We start from the raw sequence: 26734 nt of genomic DNA, 5'->3' as shown, positions 1-26734 counted from the left end.
TTTAGAAACATAAAGAAAATACCATTTTATTTTTATTTAATTTAATTTTTTTTTTTTACCATCGCTTGTTGGGCCCCCACTGGTGTGGCGCCCCTATGCGTCGCATATAGTGCATACCCACTTTTTGCGCCACTGCATCCAGTCAATAGTATATACTGTAATAGTTCAAACTGACCCATATATAGTAGTGTATCATCAAAATGAATAACTGACCAAATGCTCATGTAAGCACAAAGGGGATACAACGCAAAAACAGGCGATCAAAAATAAACTGACTTAACCTTGGTAAAATGATGCATTTATCTAGGTTTGAAAATAGTTGCAACTATTAGAAACAGTACCGTCAGATGTTTATTAGCTTCAGTCTTTAATAAATCCAGCTATTTTGCCAATCTGAAAGTCCCAAATCCAGATTTTTCAGAAAACACTATATTCAAGCCAACTCCTCTGTAGACAAGCCTCTTCCACAGCGTTTTGTGTTAACATGCCTGAAACGGCTTCTCTCATTGTGTTTCACGTGTGTGTGTGTGTGTGTGTGTGTGTGTGTGTGTGTGTGTGTGTGTGTGTGTGTGTGTGTGTGTGTGTGCGCGCGCGTGTGCGCGCGTGTGTGCATCACAGGGAGAGAGAGAGCGATGGTCTGTAGCTGCTGTCTGAGAGGGTGACTCATCTCTTCCAATCGCTGCACGCCATGGATGCTCAATAGCCCTGTGCTCTGTGTGTGCTCACATGTGTGCACGTACGCTCACAAAAACGCCTCGGCTGTCTCACACACCGCTCACGCTCAGCTCCCAGTATGCTGTTCTGCACACAGAGCGGCAGCATACATTACACCGGTCCACACCGAGCTCCCTGGCCGGTCGATACACCGTACCACAACATGCCGTTTTTCTCCCAGATGAGAACAGGGCAGCGCTCCACAGGTTCTGCTCTTAAAACACTTAAAGAGAATGCTACACCATCAATGCAAACAGCCTCTCTAAGAGGAAGCAATGCTCTCTGGCAATAGAGGTCTCAGTGGATGAATAACCGTGCGTTTGCCTTTTGCTATCCACCATTTGCACACACTCTTTCTCTGGTAGCAGTCAAATTCAAAAGGAAAAGACGTCCGCGCTTCAAGAGAATCCAACTGCACTTACACTACCCGCTGTAATTATGTTGCGCAAGCGGATGCTATTAATGTGCGTCTGCAGTGGCAAAACAATACTTTTCTATACAGCGGACTACATAAGAGCATTGTTAGAGCTACACAGTCTTTTGCATATAGTAATTGTAGTTTGTCATTTAATTTGTTTATTATGATTTTGCTCACATTAGAAGTATATATTTGTGGTAATATTCTGTTAAGTTAATAATAATTTGTTTAGTTAATTTCTTTGCTTTATATGTTAGTCTTTATTTGGGTTAATTTATTTAGTGTGATTTTTGGTTTAGACACCTGGAGGTAGTGGTGAGCACAGGTAAGGGTGTATATAGGCAGGAAGTGGCAGACCACCTGTTTTTGCACCTGGGTAATGGGCACATGGTTTTTTACCAGCACGAGAGAGGATTGTTTGTACAAGGAGAAAGAATTGTTTGTTTGTGACCGAGAAAACAATAAAACCAGCCTCAACGACAGAACCCATGCCTGGAAATTGGTTGACTTTCTACACTGCGTACATTACCTGCCCAGGGTGCCAGAAGTGATCCGTTTGAAGGTTTTAACTTATTTTGAGTTTAAGTTTAGGACAAACGGCCACTACAAGCATCTACATACTTTGCACCGTCCGCAATTATGGTCGTGTTTTATGCGTGCTCTATATGAACGTGGGCAACATTGCAACAACAGTATATTCTTCATTAGGTTTGAATTGAAATAAAAAGTTAATTAAATATTATGGCTGCTTACCCTCGCCCTACACGTATTAATCCACATGAATCCCAATACGTGTGATTGTATGAAAATTAGGGATGTAACGATATACCGAATATCGCGGTATCGCGGTAAATAAATTTCCCAATACCGTCGTGAGACTGACAAAATCTACCGCGATTTTTAAAAAATAATAATTTTTAAAAAATATTTTTTTTTTTTTAAACACTTTTTTTTTTTTAAACCTTTATTTAACCAGGTGGTCCCATTGAGATCATCGATCTCTTTTTCAAGAGAGACCTGTCCAACATGGCAGCAAGTAGGTTACAACATGAAAATAAAACAACAGATAACACAAAAGGACATCGTATTTACAGGGCTACATTTACACACCTAGAGACATTGACAAGTACCAACCATATAGTTATATCTCGCCATGTCAATAAGCCTGGCGTTAGACTTTTTCGCTGTCCGTCATTTTGACAGACAGGATCGTAAAATATCCGTCATAATCCCTTATTACCCGTCGGGTCTGAACAGTTCACGATAGAGCATGCTCGTGAACTGTCAACGGGGGGTGGGGGGGGGGGCGGTGTTATGCCGTGTGTGCATGCACCTCGCGGGACGCGCACAGCGTGAAGCAAAACCTCCCAGACATGTATTGATCTGTACGGCAAAGTACGGTTTGGGAACTATATCATTTCCTTTTGGAGGGCATGCATAACACGGCATAACACCAGAGCCTCGCTGCGGGGAAACGTTGGCGCTGTTCCGAGTTTGTTCTAATCTGTCAAAATGACAGACTGCTTTCAGATTTTTCCGTCATTGTTAAATAAAATATTCGGTTAACGCGACCACTGGTGTCCCAGCAACATCAGTACCAAGCGAGAGAGTTGTTTCCAGAGCAGGGGATATTGTAAATGCCCAAACACCCCAGCTTATAAATACCTGGAAATGTGGACATTCTCATATTCCTAAAAACCTGTCTGATGATGCTGAGTGAGTGACTAGTGAGTTTGAGTTGAGTTACTTGAAAAACTAAAGTGAAACTTGATTTATTTTATTGCAGGGTCTGATTATTAAATGTCCTTGTTTATTTGTGAGATGCAGTGGCATAAAGAAAATGCTTACTTTGTTGGGTAGTACCAGTAGGTACAAAAACACTGGTTTTCTTGTTCCAGTCTGTTACTGTCACTTTGTTTTTGACACTTTAAAATACTGCTATCCTACAAAAAGGCTGTAAAAATCAGATTTATTATGTAATAAAGAAATATTTTCCGAATAAAAAAATGTTTTATTGAAAAAAAAAAATTTAGGATTTTTTTTTTCTTCCCTTTATTATTCAATATCGCGATAAATACCGTACCGTGGACTTGTTATCGCGATATTATCGTACCGTGAGTTTTTGGTATCGTTACATCCCTAATGAAAATATAAAAAAATAAATCAAATGTTATGCAATATACACAGAACTTGTTGGACCTCCACATCTATCAACATTCAAACATGTTTTAAAGTGTTTGAATGTCCTAAAAAGTTTTAAAAAAAACCCATACAGGTACAACACATTATGAAATGTTACTTTATTTGATCATTTTACATTCATATTCCCCCATTTGATTAAAACAAAGCACTTAGGCAAGTTTTCATGATACGTCTTTCTCGGACATGATCGGTCGTTTCCGTGAACGGCCGAATGTTGTGTCACGCTGAATGTTTTGTTGGTCTGCATTTTCCCCTTTCCTTTCCTAAAGGATGTTCCGTTAAAGGAAATTATAAAGATAGGAGCTTTGATGCTGTATTTATAATTTCCTTTAACGGAACATCCAGCTAGCGAACTGTCAACTGGGGGGAGCCTCACTGCGGGGAAACGGCGGACCTATGTCGGTGCAACTTCAATGATGCCTTTTAAAAACATAAAATATTAAGGGCGGTGACGGCCGTCAGCGAATCGAGCCGGCCCTTGACGACCGGTGTAGGTACCATCTGCACGGCCTACCAGATCAGCACGGGGTCCGTTACGCTTACTAATGACGTCACGCATTGGCTGTACGGCAACCCAAGAGGACATTTTACACGGCCAAATTCCGCAAAGAATATTAAAAAATAACAATCGACAGTGAATGTATGTTAGTGGAACTGAGTCAGGAAAGTGAAGTGTTAATTAAGTAATGTTATTGAAGAACTGAAATGCATAAAATTGAAAGTTAATATGTATCATATCCTTCTGAAATATGGTCGTAGACTTTACTGATGATTTAGAATTTATTGAAACTCCAGACTCAACGTAAGAGCTTGTGCCTCTTCGGGGGGTGGTAACATTTAAACATAAACTTGATTCTTTACTTTCTCCGTCTTTATGATATCAGATACCGTTATGTTGTTTCCATAGCAACAACAACTTCCTGTCAACAGCTCCTGTTTCACGGTTATAATAATAATAATAATAACTTTTATTTATATAGCGCTTTTCAATAACCCAAAGTCGCTTACAAAAAAAATTAAAAGTACAGAAAGGGGGTGAACAGGCAGAAGACAACATATTGGACAAGAAAATTGAACATGAACATTACATGAACAGGCAAAGGACAACACAGGGGGGGAGCAAGCATAGGACAACGAGCAAAAGACAACATAATGGAAAAGAGGAAAGAAAAAGTTGATGAATGTATGAATAAGAGATGCAGCGTGGGGTGAATAAGAGATACAGCGTGGGGTGTGAGTGAAGTCAGTGGGTTGGGGGGTAGGGTAAGTTGAAGGCTTGGGAGAAGAGGTATGTTTTCAGCTGGGTTTTGAAGGTAGACAGTGTGGGAGAGTGGCGGACAGATTGGGGGAGGGAGTTCCAGAGGCGGGGTGCTGATCTGGAGAATGCTCTGTTGCCAAATGTTTTGAGTCTTGATGGTGGTACTGTGAGGGAGAGAGTGGAGGAGGATCGGAGGGCTCGGGGGGGGTTGTAGGGGATGAGGAGGTCAGAGAGGTAGGGGGGGGCTAGGTGGTGAAGGGCTTTATAGGTGAGGAGGAGTGTTTTGAAGATGATGCGTTGTTTGATGGGGAGCCAGTGAAGAGAGCGGAGAACGGGAGTGATGTGTTCACGGGTCCGGGTGTGGGTGAGGAGGCGGGCAGCAGAGTTTTGTACCATTTGGAGTCTATGGAGGGAATGGGAGGAGATGCCAGTGAGGAGGGCGTTGCAATAGTCGAGGCGGGAGGTGATGAAGGCATGGATGAGGGATTCAGCAGCACGGGGGGGGAGGTAGTGTTTGATTTTGGCAATGCGGCGGAGGTGGAAGTAGGAGATCTTGATGATGGAGCTGACATGGGGGTCAAAGGAGAGGGTGGGGTCCAGGATAACGCCAAGATTGCGTGCCAGGGGAGAGGGGGTGATGGTCGAATTCTCAATGGTGAGTGAAATGGGTCCTGTTTTATTGAGGGTTGATCTGGTGCCTATGATGAGTAGCTCTGTTTTATCACTGTTGAGTTTAAGGAAATTGTGAGTCAGCCATGTTTTTATTGAAGAGATGCAGGTTTCGATATGGGTGAGGGGAGGGTTGTGAGGGGATTTGGTGGTGATGTAGATCTGGGTGTCATCGGCGTAACAGTGGAAATCAAGGTTGAGGTTGCGAATAATGTGACCAAGGGGGAAAAGATAGCAGATGAAGAGGAGGGGGCCGAGGACTGAGCCCTGGGGGACCCCCTGTGTGACTGGGGAGAGGGCGGATGTGTGGCCAGAGAGGGAGATGAATTGTTGCCTGTCGGTGAGGTAGGAGGTGAGCCAGTCGAGAGCGGAGCCCTCAACACCCTGTTGGCGCAGCCTTTGTAGGAGGATTGAGTGATTCACAGTGTCAAAGGCTGCGCTGAGGTCTAGTAGTAGCAGGATGTTGAGGGCACCGGAGTCTGCAGAGGAGAGGAGATCGTTGATTACTTTGACCAGGGCTGTTTCAGTGCTGTGGAGTGGGCGAAAACCAGACTGGAGGGGTTCATAGAGGTTGTTGGACTGGAGGTGGGTGTGGAGCTGGGTGGCGACAATACGCTCCAGTGTTTTGGAGAGGAATGGCAGGTTGGAGATGGGGCGGTAGTTGGAGAGGTTGGCTGGGTCAAGGGTGGGCTTTTTGAGGATGGGGGTGATGGAGGCAAGTTTGTAGATGGAGGGAACAAGACCAAGGGATAGAGATTGGTTGAAGAGGGTGGTGAGGTGGGGGATGAGGACAGGGAGGCAGGCCTTAGTTAGGGTCGTAGGGAGGGGGTCAAGAAAGCAGGTGGTTGTTTTGGATGAGGTGATGATGGCTAGGATGTGGGAGGAGTCAACAGGAGAGAAGGCAGTGAGGGGAGGGAAGGGCGGGTGGACTGGGAGAGGAGGGGGGGCGTGGGGGTTGGAGGAGATAGTGGTCATGGCAGTTAGGGAGCTGTTGATTTGTGAAACTTTGTTGTTGAAGGCGAGGAGGAAGGAGTTGCATAGGTCAGGGGAGGAGGGTGGATTGATGTCAGGTGGCTGGAGCAATTTATTGATGGTGGAAAACAGGATGCGGGGGTTCCGGTTGGTGCTGTCGATGAGGGTGGAGAAGTGGGCAGATTTGGCGGCTTGGAGAGCATCACGGTAGGAGGAGATGTGAACTTTATAGGCTTCGGCGTGGACGGTGAGGTGGGTTCGTTTGAACAATCTTTCAAGTTGACGGCCGGTCTGTTTCATGGTACGGAGTTCCGGGGTGTACCAGGGGGCGGGGTTGGTGAATGAAACAGAGGAGGTTTTCCAGGGGGCCAGAGAGTCGAGGGAGTCAGAGAGAATTGAGTTGAGTGTGGTGGCATAGTCGTCAGGGGAAGAGGGGGCAGAGTCGGGCGGGAAGGCAGAGGATATGAGCTGGGAGAGCGTGAGGGGGTTGACTGCCTTGATGTTGCGGTAGGAGATGGTGCGTTTTTTGGGGTTGTGGGGGGAGGGTAGAGGGGCGGAGAAGAGGATGCAGAGATGATCAGAGAGTGGGAAGGGGAGGGGCTGGGGGTTAGATAATGGTAGAAAGGAGGAGCAGACTAAGTCCAGAATGTGGCCTTTGGTATGGGTGGGGAAGTCAATGTGTTGGGTGAGGTGGAAGCAGTCAAGGAGGGAGAGGAAGTCAGATGTCAGGGGGGCATTGGGCTGATCCATGTGGATGTTGAAGTCGCCGGTAAGTAGGAGGTGGGAAGATAGAGAGGATGCAATGGTGAGTAGTTCAGACAGTTCAGAGAGGAAAGAGGGGTGTGGCTTCGGGGGACGGTAGATTAGAACAGTAGTGATAGAGTTGGGGAGGGAGAAAGCAAGGTGTTCAAAGGATGAGATAGGTGGGAGGTTGAGGTTCAGTTCAGTGATGTGTAGGGATTGTTTGTGGAGAACAGCGAGACCACCCCCGCGCCCGGAGAGGCGGGGTCTGGCAGTGAAACTGTAGTTGGAGGGAGTGGCTTGGTTGAGAGCGTAGAAGTCCAGGGGCTGTTGCCATGTTTCACAGAGGAGAAGCAGATCAATGTTATTGTCCAGTAGCAGTTCGTGTATAACAGGTGATTTGTTGGAGAGGGAGCGGCAGTTCAGGAGTGCGAGGGAGATGGATGGTGGAGCAGGGGAGGGGGTACAAAGGTTGTTGAGGTTGGCAGTGCGGTGGATGGGGATGGCGGGGGGGTGGGGGATAGTCCAGAGTGAGGGGATGGGTGAACCGTCAGGGAGGTGTCGGTTGCGGGGGAGGCCAGCGCCCCGGTGGATGTAGCGGCGTCGGCGGAGGATCCCAGCGGCGCTAGCTGCGGTGGCAGTAGCAGCAGGGAGACGATGGTTGTTGTTGAGGCTGTGGAGGTCAGCAGCAGTGTAGATGAGAGGGCGAGAGGTTGGTGGTGTAGTAGGCTGAAGCAGCGGGAGAGATAGTCCAAGCAGCAGATGAAAGGTAGCAGCAGATGAGAGTAGCCAAGGTAGTGTATTTGCAGTGGTTATTAACTGATTGGCTAGGAGTTGGTAGGCAGTGAGATATGTGAAAGCAGCAGTGGACCAGGTGTTGGAGTGAGTGATGTGTGTGGTGTTGGTTACCCCAGACCGTCCCTGCGGCACCATGTCTGGACCTAGCTACCCAACAGTAGACGAGCTGGTGGGGAGTGGAGGCTCCCCGCAAGAACGCCGGCTGGGCAGCCAGACAGAGTGAGTGTTGTTGTTGTTGATGTACGGCGCACAACAGGTCGGTCCAGGTTGGCACAATCACCATCACAAAACACACAGCGTACTCACCCGAGTCCAGAGCAGCGATCAACACACCCAGAGCCAGGAAAAACAATCCAGTGGTGTAATCAGGTAGTCCAATTGTGACGGGAGCCAGCTGTTAGCTTCGGTGGCTAACGTAGCATACAGACCGGGTAGTCAAGGTGACGGAGTGGAGCCAGCTGTTAGCTTTGATGGCTAACGTAGCATACAGTCCAGTAGTGAGGGAGCCTATGAATGGAAACGGAGCTGGAGAGATGCACAACGGAGTGAAGAGCAGCCTTGGATCGGCGAAAACCAGCATAGAGACCCGTAGACAAAACAAACAAACATGGCTAGAAAGGATCCCTCTAGTGTAAAACTCTCGTGAGAGTTTGGCTGAATGTCACGTGGCTGAATGTTTACGTTTGGCAGGCACCCTTTCAGTTACGATCGTTAACATCAGTTGGCCACAGCAAATGATGGTGAGAAGCTAAACTATCTATTAATTATGTCAATGACAGGGAGTGTGATTGTTGAAATAGGGTGTTAGCGGTTAGTGGTGTTCAAAGAAGAATGACAACACTGTAGATCACCAACACTATGGTTTATTTTTTATTCACAGGCAAGTCAACGTTGTCGCAGTAAAAGTCCCAAGATAGCTCCTGGTGCAATAAAATGTTCCCTTTCAGTGTTTTACTATTATGTCTGATGTTTCTCTATTAATATTGCTGCTGCATTAATGTGTATGTTGCATCATGTTACTGCTGTAGATGTGTTTCCGAACCGCTCCGATTACAACGAGAGTTACAACGAGAACGTGACGTCATATTTACACTAGACGGATCCTTTCTAGCCATAACCCTGTGTCACCTGCTTAATACAGTTATCATCACTGCTACTGTCATAGCCGTGGGAACATGCTTCAAATGGGGGGTGCTGTGGGGATGACACCAGGGCTGGTTCTGACCAATGTGCTGCCCTATAAGGCAATATTTTAGCTGGCAATGAAAAACCTCTACAAAAGACCACTACACTGCAAAAAGAGAAATATATTGACATGTTGGACAGCTTATATAACAAGGCTTCAAATTGATTATATATTATAACATGTTTTAATTGGAGGGATGGACTTCACATCCTCTAGGGGGGTCCGGGGGTACCCCCCCCGGGAAGATTTTTTAAACATTTTAAAGTAAAATGCTTCAATTTGGTGCACTTTGAGCGCCCAATTAGAGACTGATCTAGGGGGTACAACTCTAAACACCCATATGAAAAAGATCGGTTTGCATTTTATCAATCAAATAAGCAGGTATGTGAACATTTCCAATAACCTACCATAGCCAATAACAAATACATGTAACTTATTTTATTTGTGTTGTTCATTCATATCTTATTTTACAAGTTAACATTTATTTATTTATGTATATTTTAAAATCTCTCCAGTTTTAAACGATATTTTTGGTTTAATGTCCTATAGTATACATTGGAATGATTTCAAACCTGTTTTTATTTATCCTAATAATTATAAAGGTGTGCCTTGGAAATATTTGTTTACATAAATTGTGATCAAAACGTTTGAGACCCACTGAGATAACTTAGACTAAAGTGAACTATCTAAGCCCTCAGAGTCCTTTACCTCACTGAGCCTCTCAGTCTGACAGGAGAGGACTCTCCCTCCACATTATTGTAGAAACAGCTTCTTATATCCGTTAGTGCAGCAGAAGCTAACAACAATCCCCGCCGGTACCGCGGTATCCCCTCTCTCTATCTCTCTCACTTTGGCTGTGAGCTGCGGGCGCCTGCTAAGCCAACATCCCCCACTTCATCACTCACAGCGCCCATCGTACAGGGCAAATGGAAAATGTAACCGGGGAAAAGGGTGTTATCTTTACTTAATTATGAATGTTGTTACATCAAGGCTGAAAATTCGTTTTTCTTTTATTATATCTTGTGGAAGTACAGATCCCCTGTCCTCCACCAGGGGGTGCTGCAGCACCCTCAGCACCCCTACTTCCCACGGCCCTGGCTACTGTGGTCACATTGGGGACCCGTAACATTTACAAAGTTGAGATGTGAAGGGGGTTATGTTTTTTTGTCTGTGTTCTGGTTTCCTGCAGTTTTTTGAACAGACAGTACACACGTTCAGAGGATGAACGTGTGTACTGTCTGTGGGAGTTTACGCTGTTGACAGGAAGTTGTTGTTGCTATGGAAACACCAGATACCATTTTGGAGGGATATGATACATATTAACTTTCAATTTTATGCATTTCAGTTCTTCATTAACATTACTTAATAAACACTTCACTTTCCTGACACAGTTCCACTAACATACATTCACTGTCGATTGTTATTTTTTAATATTGTTTGCGGAATTTGGCCGTGTAAAATGTCCGCTTGGGTTGCCGTACAGCCAATGCGTGACGTCATTAGTAAGCGTAACGGACCCCGTGCTGATCTGGTAGGCCGTGCAGATGGTGCCTACACCGGCTGTTCTGTGATTCTCCAGATTCTACAGATGGCCAGTCCGCGGAGGTGGAAAATACATACCGGAAGTAAGAAAAAGACGTGCAACGGGACGGTGTTCCCACGGGAAACAAAACTTAAAATATTAAATTAAACAATCTCATCTCTTAAAATTCATAACTTATTATGAATTAAACATTCACAAACTTATAATTATGTATTCACATGTTTAACTCTGTTTCATATGCACGCAACGAACAGAAGAGCGTATAGGGCAGAATTAGGAGGGAATTCCGTCTCGTATAGTTTGTGCACCGTTTTGAAATGCCGCTCTTATTACCCTTCTTCGGTAAAGCCACGCTCGCATTGCAGATGAGACGGATGGACTTTGAATTGGAATAAACAAAAAAATAATCATCCTCCCACTCGGAGAGAAAAAAATATATTTTGGGCTTATTTGCTTCTGCCATAATTGCGGTCTTTTGTGTGTGAGGAGAATCCAAACAGCTCTTATCATGGCTGCCACTGAGGTACTTCCGGGTTATTTCACTTGGTTAGGAACCTTCCTAGGCAAAATTAACAATTTGATCGCAACCTCTGTGTCCTGTTCAAACCTGTAATAGCCCCCAGTTCTGGCTGACAACATAAAAAGTTACAAAAAGCTATGGAATGTCGCATATTTGCTGGCTCTGTTTGAATGTGCATTCGCAGATCATCATTTCCGTGAACAAACAAAATAAACGCCTTCGTTGGGAAGTGTTACCAGTGTTGGACTGCCATGCTCTCTAACTGCCAGCATTTTACACCCTAAGAGAGGGGGTGGATGCTGTTGAATGAAAGCAGTCAACCGTGCAAAGAATACATGCAGGCAGAATATGTTACGCATCTAACAACTCGTAGCAGGGACAAATATGAAAAGCACTGATAGAGGAGATATAAAGATGATGATTATGCGGACAAAAGGCATGGAGACAGAGAAGGACAGATAGGTAAATCATTACTCCTTCCACCCAGCAAGACACTGTATGATCCCCAAGCCTTTTCCCCATGCCTCTACCCCCCAACCGCAATGCAATTTTCCTCCATTTTTGATTATAGATTGCACGCCGTGATCTCAGCCCGGTTCCATGTTACCATCTGACAGTGGTGCTGTCTGTGCCATTCAGACGTAAGTGGATGCTCCATCTCCTCCACGGGCAATTTACATGTTTGCATCTCGTCAGTTCCATTTGTAAGGCCAATGCGAAATGTCAAAAAGGGGGGGAGGATTCAGTGGCTGGGTTAGTTTTCACCTTTGATACCAGAGTGTATCGCTCAATCAGCCACAGAAATGCCAGTCTATGGATGGGTTATTCACTCCAATAGACATGTTTTTCAGATTTGTTTCCCTTACTGTCAAACACACGTGGTAGCAGTACACATGAGCTCATACCAAGATGGACACATTTGAGGATACAACGCCCCTCAACAACCCAAAAGGGGAAGACATATCGTATAAAAGGACCTTTACTGTCATCCATCTATCTGACATTGTAGTATTCTGTAACATCAATAAATTATCTTTATGCTAATTTCCAGGTTCATATTAGTATTTAGCAGAGGCGGGAGTAAGTCCTGCATGTGCAAGTCATGAGCAAGTCTCAAGTCTTGACCTACAAGTATCAAGCAAGTCCCAAGTCACTGTGGTGAGAGTCAAGCAAGTCAAGTTAAGTCATACGAAATTCTGAGTTTCCGCATTTAAATCAGTTAAAAGACAGTGGTTATGAAAATGGATTTAACCCACACTATGATCTTCATTAAATACACAGTTAATCATTTGAAATCTAATTTAGACCGATGACAATCATATTAGATTCATATTAACCCTAGAACTGCAGACAATATAGCTAGGACTCAATCAAAAAGTCTGTTCAAAAAGGCAGAATTCCAGGTAAGAAAATCATATATGGCATTTGCCACATATTTAATTTAGTTAACACTAGAACCGCCAACAGCGTCAGCACCTACATAGATATCCTTTTCAAATCATTTCATTTGTTCCTCTTCATAATTTCTTTATAAACTAAGTAGGACGATTTAAAACTCAGTTAATTGGCTTAATTTAGAAATTTCTTCAGTTTATCATCATAACAGATAAAAAAGTTCAGATTCATTTTTACAATAAATCAAAGAATGATGCACTTCTACAAACAAAGACAACATAATTAAAACATTTAAACAAACTGCTAAAAGTATATGAACTACATTATTCAAACGTTTACAGTAACTTCTGATAATAACACAGGGCAAATAAACGAGGCATCTCTTTTCCTCTCTTTCTCTCTCTCTCTCTCTCCTGAGAGGCCGTCAGTATCAGGGTTAGTCAAAATGAATCCCTTGGCGGTTCTAGTCTTCATTTACCGTGTTGTCTTCTCTTTGCAATGCTTAATGGATTTGAAACCAAGCCTAACATAGCTTAAACTTAACGTTAGCTTTCTAGCTAACACAACACATGCACGCACCTTTCTCTGTGGGGTTTTTTGTAGTGACGAATGAAGTTGGATATTGTGTTGGTCGTGTCACTGATCTTTATGCTGCAGACCCTGCATACTGCTATTCTGTTCTTATTACCGTCATCGACAAAAAAAATCCTTGAACCCAAACTTCACTATTTTTGGAGTAAAGCTAGCCGCTGCCATGTTAACTGAGACCCCTGCCTTCTAGTGCAGGGGTGGCCAACCATTCAGAGGTTAAGAGCCACATTTTGTCTATGTTGCTGCAAAGAGCCACATCAAACACACAGTCAGTGATACCGCTTGTTTCAGTTTTTTGTTTTCTGGAGACAAGATTTCAACCACGTCACTGATGCATTTTTGTGGCATTGGGATATATATTTTTTAAATCCTCTGAAGCAGAGAGAGGAGCTGTGGATTATTGTTATTGATTAATGCTTAATGTTTCTTAGGGTCAAAAACACTAAACTCACAACTTAAAATGAAGGCGTTTAGTTTATTTAATAAAAGAGCACATGTTCAATGTGAAAAGTGACAGTACTGTAGTTATAGATTATTTGCAATTTGGTGCTATATATATATATATATTTTAAAAAAAAAATTATATATATTATTTAAACACCTTGAATTTCAGGGGGGGGCGCGGGGCTCAGTTGGGGGAGCGCAGCGCCCCTCCAAGACAATGGTAGGGGAAACACTGGATAATGTTTAATCAACGATAGGTTCCCCCCCCCCCCCCCAAAGGTGATTAGTTCACTGCATCGCAGGTATTATTGTGATTGGCTCTTGGGCCACCTGTCATCCTCTCATACTGACACTTGACACCACACATACACACGTAGGGAGAGCCTGGACGAAAGTAACAGAGCGATTTTATCCGAGCCCAAACAACTTTGACCGGCCAAATTAAGTCAGAATTATCAGCATTCGATACTTAACAGACCTACTAAATATCAGGTTTAACTGTCAGGAGTAGTGTTGTCACGATACCAACATTTTGGTTTCGATACCAAGTCAAGAATTCCGATTCTTTTTCGAAACAGTCTTAAATGTAATTATTGTGCTTTATTTCACACCAGAACCATAACTATAACACAAACTTTTAAACAATGAGAACAATAAATAAAATAAATGAAAAGAATTCGTATTAAATACAATTAAAACATTTCTTACAGACAGGCCTCGTGGTGTCCGTAGGCTTGCCCTCACTGTCAGAGATATAGCTAAAATACATCAAAATGTCGCTTCTGGCGTCTTTTTTGTCAACAAGCCGAGGCGCAGCAGCAGTTGCACTCCCACTTGCAGCCATGCTTCTCGTTTTCTCACATGCTCTGGTAGCTAGCGTGTGCACGAGAGAGGGGAGAGACTTAGAGCGTGCTTGAAAGAGACTGTAGGCACGGCTGCAGTGCATGGAGTGGAAGCAGAGCGCTGAACACACACGGCTCTTATTAAAACAGCACTTTCTAACCGGAGTACTGTCCCCCGTCATTCTAAAAGTACCATACTAATGAAACGGAGCAATAGTAACGTTTTTAAGGGCAGGGTATCGCGGTATACCTTTCAAGTATCGGTACACCGTGCAACACTAGTCAGGAGTCAGTGTCTCTCCCCCAAACTCACAAATATAAAATTCGATATGAACTGAAGAGCCGCATGAAACTAGGCAAAGAGCCGCATGCGGCTCGAGACCCGCGGGTTGGCCACCCCTGTTCTAGTGGGTTGCCAGGTTTGCGCGCATGGCGCTATAATCACTTTTTTCGAAAAAACTAAACGTAATTTCTCACAACAAAAACAAACTCAAATATTTAATTTTCAACAGTCAAGTCCTTTCAAGTCATCTATCTCAAGCTTAAGTCAAGTCTCAAGCCATTTCAAAGAGCTTGACGCTCGGCATAACCTTGGCGCACTGCCACTCCAACATCCAATCCCACAGCTTGAAGATTAATCACAGGGTTTGTCGCAAAGTGGACAGGCGTCGTCACAACAATAGCTGGGGATTGTGGGTAGTGTAGTCTCTTTGGCGCTCCACATTTCAGAGAAAACAAGTTGTTTCTCAGAATTGAAGGGGAAAAACACAAAAGCATTTTGCACAATTTAAACCTATCAATGTTGTTTAATTAACAAAGATAATCTGGTGTGTTTGAGTTGATGAGTAGTGGATTCTCCACTGTCAAATCAATCGACAGTGGAGAATACTTACTTCCGGGTGTACAATTCTCCGTTATCCAATAGGAATGGACGCTCACATTGCCTTTAAGAGCTGCCAACATAAACGGGTGCAGTGCTTCCCTAAGCGTCAAATACCGCCGCCGATGGGAATACATTGCAATCAGTTGAAAGCTCTTTGCGTCTGGTTAAGAAGCTGAAGGAGCCTAGGAGCATCCCAACTACACGCCTCGGGACCCTGACCAAGCGTCGCTCCTGAACGTTTAGGGAGTGAGAGTATGTTGCTCTAACTGATGGTATCTGTTTATTGCGCACCCTTGCTTGTATACAATCATTACCAACGTAAGAACTTATGCCCTTATCAGCTAGGTGCTAAAAACCGAATGCAACTATTTAGTATATCTTAATTTATTCGTCATCTATCCGTCAACTCATTATACATGTGTGTTTACACTGCTCCATTGTCCATTGACTTCCGGTAAAAATTCCTTCAAAATAAGAGTCCCAATCTTATTACTATCAAAATAAAAGTGCAAAACGAAAACTTTACAATAACAAAAATATTGGCATACAAATATAATCACTTCTCTAAAAGGTAAATCATTTTAAATATAGTTAGCAATATTAAAGGTCATTTACAATAATAAAAAGTAAAAAAAAAAAAAAAAAAAATATTATTAATAAGCTTTATATTTGTATAGCACGTTGTAAACGAGAATTGTAGCCAAACTCGCTTCACAGCAGTTCAATAGACAAATTAGTATAACATGACAGGATGAAAGCAATGTAGAGGAGCAGCTACATTTCAACACATATATCCACTAAGATTAATACATGAAGACTTGTGACTCGGACTTGACTTGGACTCTTCTTGGGTGACTCAGACTTGGACTCGGACTCGAACAAAGGTAATGATGACTCGGACTTGACTCTGACACTCCTTGGGTGACTTGGTCTCGGACTTGGACTCGGTCTCGACTCTGACTCTCCCTAGGTGAATTGGACTTGGACTCGACTCTGACTCTCCCTTGGTGACTTGGACTTGGACTCAGACTCGAAAAGTGGGGACCCGAGAGTGACTTGGACTCGTGAATTGTTGACTTGACTACAACATTACTACATACTAATATGGACCTGAAAATGAGCAGAATATGTCCTCTCTAATATTTACACATTTTAAAACACTAGAATTCTGAATTCCATATCAGAGCCTGAGATAATCCAAACTGTGTGACCTGTGAGTATAAATGTGAAGGGCTCTTAATAAATCTTGCCTAAAGATATACCCCTCTGCCTGTCATGTTATCGCTTTCCGTTCGAATAACACACGTCTCTTTTTCTGCTGTCCTTATCTTTCCCCAGTCAGGAGGGCATGGGGGGCAACATTGCATCAATAGCTGCTCCCTATAAGTCTAACAAACAGCAGCAGCCCTTACAGTACATATAACAAAAAAGTGACTGCAGGGCTCTCGTATGAGGAGAACAATGCACTTTCATAAAGTGATATGGTCATGAGGTTAATCGTCAAAGGTCATGGTGATCATGATTAACTGTGGCAGAAAAGGCCATGGTGCATAACAAAGCAAGTCTATTATAAAAATGACTGTCGCCTTTAAGCTTCGCCCTTTTTTTGTTTTGCGGGTTAGGGTTTAGTGGTGATATACTTCTACTAATCAGGGCCTGGCAGAAGCAGCGGCAGCAGTGTAATGGAGGGCCGGAGAGGGGCATTCTGGGAGCTGCCTTCTTGTCTGATAACAGAGGTTGACATGCAGACAGCCAGCCAGCATGCCACAGGGCTGGATCTCTCTCTACACTGCCCTAATGGAGGTAAAAACTCAAATATAGGCTCTTAATGAGTTTGTCTAGACTGCCATAGCATTGTGCAAATGAGGTGCAGTCCGGTGCCGTTAAATGCATAGCACAAATACAGCGGGCCAATCGGAAGCCAGTGACAGGAACTCAAACAGAGGCAGAGCGGTGGGGAAGGGGGAGACACAGGGAGGCTGTTTACACGGCCTGCCCTCATGTCTACCAAGCTGCACAAAAACCCATAGAACACACTACATGAAAGGGAAAACCCAAAAATCAGAATAAGGCCTCTTTAACTATTGATAATGATGTTCTCTAGTTTAAGTTTATCTGCATTGCATTTGATATTGAGGTAATCGAAAAGCAATGGAAAGTAATCATTACTTTTATATTGTGATACTAAAATGAGTTTACTGATTACATTTCTTTACAGATAATTTGTTATTGTAACATAATTCATTTTGAAAGAAACCCTGCTAAGCCTGCTTTCAGATCAGATGCCATAGTTTGTTGGAGACTGTGTACCGGCAGCGGACATGAATCATGTGAGTCAGATGGCTTCTGTCACATGGAAAGTACAAGCAGGACCTGTTTGATTTGAATCATCTCTGACTCATCAAAGAGGGAGCAGTAGATGTATGCAGAATGGACATACTATCCAAGCTGAGAAAATGTGTGCCAAAATCATCAAGTTGGGGATAAAATCAAAATGCATTATCTTTCATAAAGACTGTTGTCAGCGAGGACAGATTTACATTTCAAGCGGTGTGCCTCTCTGTAAAGCACAGCATCGGCTGCCAATTAATCAGTGACTGTATACATCAAAACCATGAGACCATCGAATTAACTTTCTTTACACACACACACACACCCACCCACACCCACACACACACACACACACACGCACGCACACACAAACACACACACACACACACACACACACACACACACACACACACACACACACACACACACACACACACACACACACACATTAAGTGCAGCAATCCCTTCTGCTGGCAGCAGCACTATTATAATCTGTCACACACCTAGCTGAGGAGCATACATCATTTCAATAACAATGGGTTAAAGCAATGCAATTTGTTTCCGGTCTAAAGGAGGGATGAATTAAAAATAAAGTGTCCAATAGTAAGTATTGGCTCTCACTCTAAAGCAGGGGGAAAATGGTTGATTTCGGAGATAAATGGTGGTCTGCGAGCTCTGAACTCATTAGTCATGGAGAAAAGGGGTGAGGAGGGGGAGGATTAGTGCTCTTCTGTCAGATGCCATGTTTGGAACAAGTGCAAGCCAGGTAAAGGGTGAAAGGTAGCCGATGCTAAGTGGGCTGAAAATAATTAGCGTTTACTCTGAGAATTAGCTTAAGCTGCGAAATTATGACCAAGCTTCACACCAACACAAACACTGCATTACCCATCACTCAGCTGTTTGATTTTTATCAGCGTCTTGGACAAAAATTGAATTAAAATAATTATTTTTAAATAATGGGATATTCCCTAGTAGAACAATAACATTTTGGTCTTTTACCATGAGGTAAATAAAAAATGTTATACTATTTGCATGTCTATTTGGGGAAATAGTAAGCTAAAGCCAGAAGACAGAGACTGTAGCTTAGCTAAGCATAACCAGCTCAGCTGTCAAAAGGTAACACAGCCTACCAGCACCTCTGAAGCGTTCTCATTTTGGGACATTTTGGAGTGGTTTTTGAGGTCGTTAAGGAAGCTGAATCCATTTCTGACAGTTTCAGTATCAAAAATGGCATTTTTAACCAGAAATCGGCCATATTTGTACTCTCTGTGGGATGATTTGACTACTCTTGCAACCGTTGGATATAGAGAGCACTAGATGGCAATTATTATCTCTAATGTGGGCAATTATCTTTCAAATAAATAGGCAATCTGTCCAATCCAAATGATCCAGAGTCCCTTAAATCTTCCAAATCCACCCAAAATGTATTAAAATCAGCCCACCAGGAGGCGTGAAGTCCTCTTGTCATCACAGTTTCATATTGCTGCTGTTTCTAGCAACATTTGTTAACCTGCAGTTGCTAACAGGTGAATATTGTACGTTGCCCTATACTTGTTTAATAATCACCAACCACAAGGCCTCGCCCCCCCCTGTCGGTATCACAGTCTGTCGTCGCCCCGCCCCTCCTTCCCTCTCACCACAGCACACATCAACAGTAAATGTCAACACGGTGCCGTGAGAGGCGCTTGCATATCTAAACAGGTCATCATCATTCTGACTGTAAATCCCCTTCATCATCGTATTAAAACATGTCTCCGAAATACAATAGTCCAGGGCACGGGGGGATAAAGCAGAACACAGTGTGTGTGAGCTGCAGAAGATCTGAAAGCTGCCAGGAGGTTATTTTTCATCAGTAACGAGCATCCTGCCCGCACAACTTACAGTATTTGAGTATTAGCCATAATTGCTCAACAAGAAAGGCACCGAATGGGGATTGGATTTGAGTAAACAACTCTCTTAAAGGATGTTTTGCAATCACAATAAATTCCTCTCCACTGAAATACTTGTATCTCCTCTACCCTGCTGACATGTATTCACTCTAACTTTCCTCCACCTTTTGAGTGACAATAATAGTGATTGTATTGGCAATACACATCCAGTGTCTGAAAAAGAGCTGATGTATTGTTCGTAAAGTGAAGCCTGGTTATTTCTGTGTTCCCCTCGGTCATAGGGATTAGCTCTGCTGAGAATGAGCGGATGGATTCTCACAGTCTCTGTATGAGACCTTGTGGTCAGCTCCAGCAGTCAGCAGTAATGCCATCCAGCTGATGGAAGGCTCAGCCAATGCAAACTAATGCATCTAGATGGGATCCTGTTTTGGTTGGTTTTGTTCAAGATGGAGGGCAGCAGCAGAACAAACAAGTGGAGTGTGTTCTGTTTGGGAACAACTTTATATATTTAAACTGTTATATTACTAAAATGCTATATTCCCAGGCTTCGAGAGCAATGAATTTCACAAACAGGACACAAGAAAATGGTTTTCCCTTACAGTGACAGAGCAAAAGATGTAATCCTAGCAGAATTATAAAGTTATATTTTGTTTCAAAATATAGATCAATATTTTATAGGTAGAGGTACTGCTGGAATTTTCTTTATGGTTTTCATTTGGGCGTCTTTCATTCTTCATGATTTTTTTTTAACTAAAAAGGCATTTGTAAACTAAACTACTCTGTAAGCCTAGCCCATCATTTAAGGCAGACACAATTTTGATCCTCAATACCTTGGTTTCTTCTTTTCTAAGGTCACATTGTTCTGTTGTTACACAATACACTTAAAAAACTATTATTGATATTTATTTTCTCTTGTTTTTATTTGTATTTCATTTGATATTGAGGTAATCAAAAGTTACTGAAATTAATCACATTACTAAATATGTATTTATTTAGATTAGGTTATGACTAGTAATTGAACAGAATATATGTTTAGAGTAACCCCCCCAATTCCGTGTGTTACATTACATGTTATATGGCTGACGGTGCTATCCAAAGTAACTTGCATACACTGTAATACAGTAGACATGCATACAGGGTTAAGTATCTGGGCCAAGGCTAAACATGTTGACTGCAGAACATGGACACTTTGATTGGTAGACCCCCATTTAAAAGTGCATCGGAAGCCGATGTGGTTACAGGCCATGGCATGAAAAAATCCTACAAATATTCTCTTTGCTAAATGATGAACCATCCAGATCTCTCAGGTGTTCAGGGACTGGTCTGCTCTCTGTCCCCAGAGTCAGAACTACTCTTACTACTTTTAAATCCAGGCTGAAGACTTTTCTTGTTGCTGCTCCTTTTAATGGAACTATTTTTATAATATGTTTCCGCTGCACTATTTCTTAATGCTCTTAATGTCTTTCATTTTTGTAAAGCACTTTGAGTTGCCTTGTGTCGAAGGGTGCTATATAAATAAACTTGCCTTGCCTTAAAAGGAAAACAAATCAGTTTAGGGCCATACTGATTCAGGTCCTGCATCATCAATAGTCGTATTAGAGGATGCAAAAAATAAGATTATTACAGCTGGCAAAGCCATAGCATGACCAAATCAAAACACATGGTTGGACATTCAAGAGGCCTTATGCTTTTGGGGGTTTTCCCTTTCCTGTCCAGTGTGAAATAAAGCCGACTCTGATGTGATTGGTCAACAATTTAGAGATGTCCCGCCCCCTAGCCTATCACGCACTATGTGTTGGAGCGCAAGCCAATAGAAGGGCGAGTGTTACATAGTGATGTCACTACGTTCAGGCAGTAAACAAAAGAGTCCAATGGAGGCGTTCAAGGCAGGGGGGAGTGTGTGGGAGAGAAACTCCCTCTGGAGGGAACAAAGGGATTTTGAAGGCCTTTGAAGACCATTAACATGCACACAAACCTATACTACACTACAGGAAAGGGAAAACCCCCGAAAAGAAAAATAGGGCCCCTTTAACTGAATAATGGTAACACTTCTTCCACCACTAGACTATCTTGACAACCTCTTTATCTGTCTTCTTCATCAAAATTCCTGCAATCTATTGCAACAATTACCATAACTATCCACGCACAAATACAGATGTTTAGTCCCCAGAAACATCCCCACTGTAGGAGAGTTTAGCCAACACCTGTTCTACTGTAACAGCGATGCAGAGGAGCCTCTAGTTACCTCACCTCACTTTACATATTCACTAAATACTGTACAGGGAATACATCTGTGAACAGCTCTTTCCTTATTGGACCGTGGCCTTAGGGCCTTTGTTGTGATTGGATACTGGCAAAAGAACCCATCCTCCCCCCTCTCTTGTAAACGTCTGCTCCTGCATATTAAACAGTTGGAGTGATGCAGCAATCAAATGCAGTATCACCTCAAATGATAAATACATGGAATTAGCCTGGTTGATAATAGGTCGAGTTAAAAAGGCGGGGTGAGACATGTCAATGTGATGAAGACAGATGATGAGGCTGCATTGCTGTAAAACAGTGAGTCAGCCCTCCCTCCCTTCAGGATGAGGGAAGCTGTCCCTGGTGCTGAAATCCGGAACAAGTTCAGCTCACTGCAAGAACAAACTAATATGCATGCTGTCTTTCAATACCTGACCCACATCTAGGATAATCTGCATCACTGGCTTGAGTGTAACAGGTCAGTTCTCTTTAATGTGAGAAAATCAAATTGTTAAGTGTCACACTTCTCAATCCACATCACGGACCAAACAAAAGTCTTTCTGTCCAGTTTTTCCACATAGATCTCATCCAAAGTCTGTTGTTTGGTATTCTGATCACAAAGCCAGGGGTGGGGGGTTCTCTGCCATGTAATTCTGATCTAAAGACTCTCATTAAAGTACTTTTATATCCCAGAAACCTCAGTCCCCGAGGAGACAACCGTGCTGGGTTTTCATGCTATTTGTGGACTTAACACAGCCCCGTCAGAAGTGCATGTGAAAGAGTCCGGATCAACAGGAATTGGATATTTCATATTGAAAGACATTGTCCCTCCCTTCCCAACCCAGCTCTTTGAAATGATTTTGTTGCATTATTCATCTTCAAAGCTGTCACGCTTTGGGGCTAACACTCTGTCAGTTTGCTCAACATCACAGATGCACCATGAGATGGATCCGCACACTGTACCCCACAGACAGCTGATCTGAGGAGGAACCAAGCAGCCGCATCACATGGAGGCAGAGGAAGGTGATTCAGCTATATTAGAGACACTGATCAAACAAAGCTAACTCCAGTGATGCAAACACACCTTTTTGTAGCATTGCCACAGGAACTTTTGTACTTTGTAACTCTGATTTCCCCCCAGAACACCAAAGCAGCCAATTGCAACTCATGTAACAAATTCACGAAAAAGCCTCCTTAAATTCTGAAAAGAGGCTCCTTTACTGAACTTGCAGCCACATTCTTCTCTTTGACATTAGAAGATCATGCAACAGGTCTATTACTTGCAGTACCCTATGTAAAAGGCTACACGGGTCATTGTTACAATAGGCTGTATTTTAGATTAGGACAACAGGAGAATGATGTCACGCGTCCGTAAATAAGGGTCCTTTTCTGGGCACTGCAGAGACCAGGCGGGTGTGGTGACTGCATTCTCGCAATCCCCGCCGCGAACTCTCACAAAAAACACACTATGTGGACGCCCCTTCCCCTGTGAAGGCTCTCCATAGCTACCACAACCAGGCGGACGTGTGTTGGAGTTCAAATAATTAATGTGGTGCCAGCAATATTTGAAACATTTCGCTTTATTCCGACAGTCAGGTGCCCATTGACGGCGCGCCTCCCCAAAGCCCGCGAATGATAACAAAATACATGCACAATGAAAGGCTGACATCTGCTCTCCATCTGACGGCTGCTTAGTATTCCACACAGACATCACACTCACCCCCCCTCCCCCCCAGCACCCTATGTTTTCTTCCCCCTCCGAATACCCCACTCTTTCTCCATTCCTATGCGGCTTTTTTTTCTCTCCTTGCTCCCCTCCCGAGGCAGCCCGAACACAACAACGGAATTGAACAGCGGCTTCATGAAATATGCAGGTATATTAAAAAAAAAACTCGGGAAACAAAAACGACATCTCAAGCCAAACACTTTTCATGCTCTGCCGAGAAACTGACCTCCCAGTCTAACGAATCCCACTCTTCGGTAAACATCCGGAGGATTGCTTTTCATCCAAAAAAAGCGGACCACCACCAGGCGCAGCGGCTCTCTCTATGGAGCGACTGGGCGATGCGATGCCATTGCGCTTTTGGTATTATCCTCATGAAATCAAATTGAACAGGGGGACGTCGTCAGGAGGAGAAGGCATCTCGGCGGCGTCGAGCCCACGGAACAAACGATGTTACGCTTTACAGTCCAACATTTTTTTGTTGTTGCTGTGCAATGGTTGCAACCAATTAGCACACCACTTGCACTCGGAGGCAAATAGCTCCTGACAAGGCGCTCCTTCTCTCGAGCTTTGCTTCTATCGCTGTGCTGCTTTTTGGAAAAAGGTGGCAGACTATAGGCTACAACACACGCAACTTCTCATTTCCAGGATACAGGGAGGGAATTTAGCGTAGCGCTTACTCCAAAGCCAATAAATCCCAGTAGCGCATTTGACAAATCCTTCCCCTCTGCTGAGGAGCAACAATAACCTTAAGAGGTCCCTGCCTCTTAAAACGCGTTATTCCATCGTGAGAGAAAAAAATAAAAATAAAAAAAGATCCATAATAGGCCCTAAGCAGTGGGAGATGTGGGGGTGCTAAAAAATGAATGACACTGGGTATGCCTACTCACCATTAGCACAGCAAAGTTATTATGATGGGTGCAATGAATGGTGGTCGTGTTGCCCCCGGAGCCTGTTATGTGGCAGCCCTCTGCCCTCCAGCCACCGTGTCCATCCAGCAGGTCAAAATCCCAATAGGCGGCGGTGGGGTCTACACCCAGTGCGAAGTGCCTGAGAGCAATAGTAACGGTTTGCACGGCGCTCCCCAGGCTGCACCCATCTGCAAGAAACACATTCAATTAAGGAAACCAAGTGGAAAGTCTGGAAAATAAGCGTGGACATGGGTGGCGGGCGCACACGCATTATTGCTCAGGTTACTGCAGTTTAAGTGAACTTAAGGAAAGTGACATTTGTCTTTTGCAGAAATGCATCAGTGGATGGAACGCAGCGTGTTAATTAAACAGGAAGTAATTGAGATATTGTGGCACATAGCTGTGAAGCTCCAACATGTTGCGCAGAGCCACAACTGATCCACAGTGCGTGTGATAGCATGTCGGCATTACAGTGCAGCGTTGACATCACAGGCATGATGATGATAAAAATGGATTTCCTCTTACCTAATTTGGTGAAAGCAACTGGTGTCGAAACGCTCCTACGCTTCCCATCGTCTGCGAGATTGGACGAATTGCCCGTGCAAGGGAAGAGTTTCCCATTGCGAAACACAATAAACTGCAGCTTGCAAGTGGAGTTATCAACAGATTGTAACGCAGAGGAGGAGATAGGCGTACCAGCCAGCGGTACATTGATTGAGGCGACTGCCACTGAGTTCTGCGGGTGGAAGAAAAAAAAGAGAGAATTTAGAAATGAAATAATGTCTCCGAGATGCGCAGGGGGAAAAACAAACTCCCATGGAAAAAAGACACTGTTGATTTATTTCCCTCTTCAGGAGTGGAGGCGACCATAGAACACAAGTGACCAAGGGAATGAGAATCACGTTTGAAGCGCTAGTGCGCCTATTTGGTCAGGCTCCCTGCCGCAGAGGTGGAAATGGTTCTTACCATTTCAGCTTGAGGGCACATCAACACTGCAGCTTGATTTAAAGAGACAACCGGTCTGACTTTATCTTCTTTTCAACGGCTATAAACACACAAAAAATCAGCCCTGGCAACATTTATGGGAAAAGGGTTCTAGGAGAAAAAGGGGCATGGCTTGGGTCTGTTCAGGTGTCTCCATCTTTGAGAACAAGTGCAAAGTAATCATGTAAACGTACTTCTTATTCCTGTTACTACAAGCACAACCCCTTCCAATAGTCCCCTGTGCATCCAAAAGTCCCATCAGAGTAGCATTCAATAGCCACAATCTCTCTGATCTGCTGTGCCCTGCAGCTCTGCATATTGAACATTACATATATGAATATATTCCCTTCCTGTCCCAAGAAATTATATGCTGAAAAACATCAACAATGCCTGCAGGAACTTTGCCACATGCAGCTTTAGTTGAATTGATCCCCCTGGTGGGCAGAAAGGTTGCTCAAGGGTATCAGGAACTGTGAGTGGCTGCACTTAGGACAGGCAGCACTTAACCCTGCGATAAGATCAACTTTAATAACAAAAAAGCCTCCAAAATGGTGCTGTCAGCAGAAAGATTGCTACACATGTGGCCATGCACTCCACTTTATGCATCATATCAGGTGATGCAACTGCACAGTCTCACATGCCGACAATATTTCAGATATAAATCTAGAGTGCCACTTCTACATTTTCAAATATTAAAATCATTGCATTGCAAAAATTCCATACATGCCATGTTATTTAGCTGAACTGATTGGTTAAACAGAATTGCCTGTACACCAAATATTCCAGATTTGATTCCAGGGCTAAAGGCAAAAGATGCAAAAAACAACTGGTAATGCCAACTCATGACCAAATACTGGTTTGACATTAAGCTAGGTGCAGAAACATCTGGTTAATGCTCAATATTATATCTTTTATTTGCACATTTATTCTCAACACTATACCTATTTTCAAATCTGCACAGCTCTCCAAGGAAAATTCTAGTATTTTTTCATCACTGTACTGAGTTGTTTGTGTATTTATATTTTTCTATACATTATCCGAAGCTATCTACATTACATACATGTACGTACACCTTACAATTGTGTTTAGCATTGTATTGTTTCGGGGGCTTAAAGGTGAAAAATTATAACCATATATATATATTTAAATGATACCAAATAAGTTGTGGGCCAGATTGATTGAAATCCTGGCTCTTTAATAGCCGTTTTAAGGAACCTGGACAAAAACTGTAACTGGCACGGTTCGATGTTTCAAAGGCAAATGAAAAAGAAAAGTCTTGATGATGCACAGGAAGTCAGGTGTAATTTAGCTAATCTTCAGTGACCTTCAAGTGAAGATTATTAAGACATTTCTGCAACATGAATTAGATTTCCAAGAAGAAGCAAAAACCCTGTTTATGCAGAATGTGACCCTAATGCAGAATGATGCTAATGACGAGGCTGACAATGTGTTCACAGTGGAGATAATAATTGTGTTTGT

The 26734-nt window shown here is 43.3% G+C and overlaps 1 protein-coding gene across 1 annotated transcript in view; it reads right to left on the bottom strand.

The window, feature by feature from the left end:
• Positions 1-26734, bottom strand: part of adgra1b (adhesion G protein-coupled receptor A1b) — a 324973-nt gene that overhangs the window by 91096 nt on the left and 207143 nt on the right. The window contains exons 5-6 of the mRNA XM_079686046.1: positions 24797-25007; positions 24251-24459 (exon numbers count right to left, since the gene is read on the bottom strand). Coding sequence (XP_079542172.1) covers positions 24251-24459; positions 24797-25007 — 420 coding nt within the window. The remainder of the gene's footprint in view (positions 1-24250; positions 24460-24796; positions 25008-26734) is intronic.

Source organism: Notothenia rossii, assembly GCF_949606895.1.
Source record: "Notothenia rossii genome assembly, chromosome: 6".
NCBI classification, from domain to species: domain Eukaryota; kingdom Metazoa; phylum Chordata; class Actinopteri; order Perciformes; family Nototheniidae; genus Notothenia; species Notothenia rossii.
This window is presented reverse-complemented; position numbering and strand designations above follow the sequence as displayed.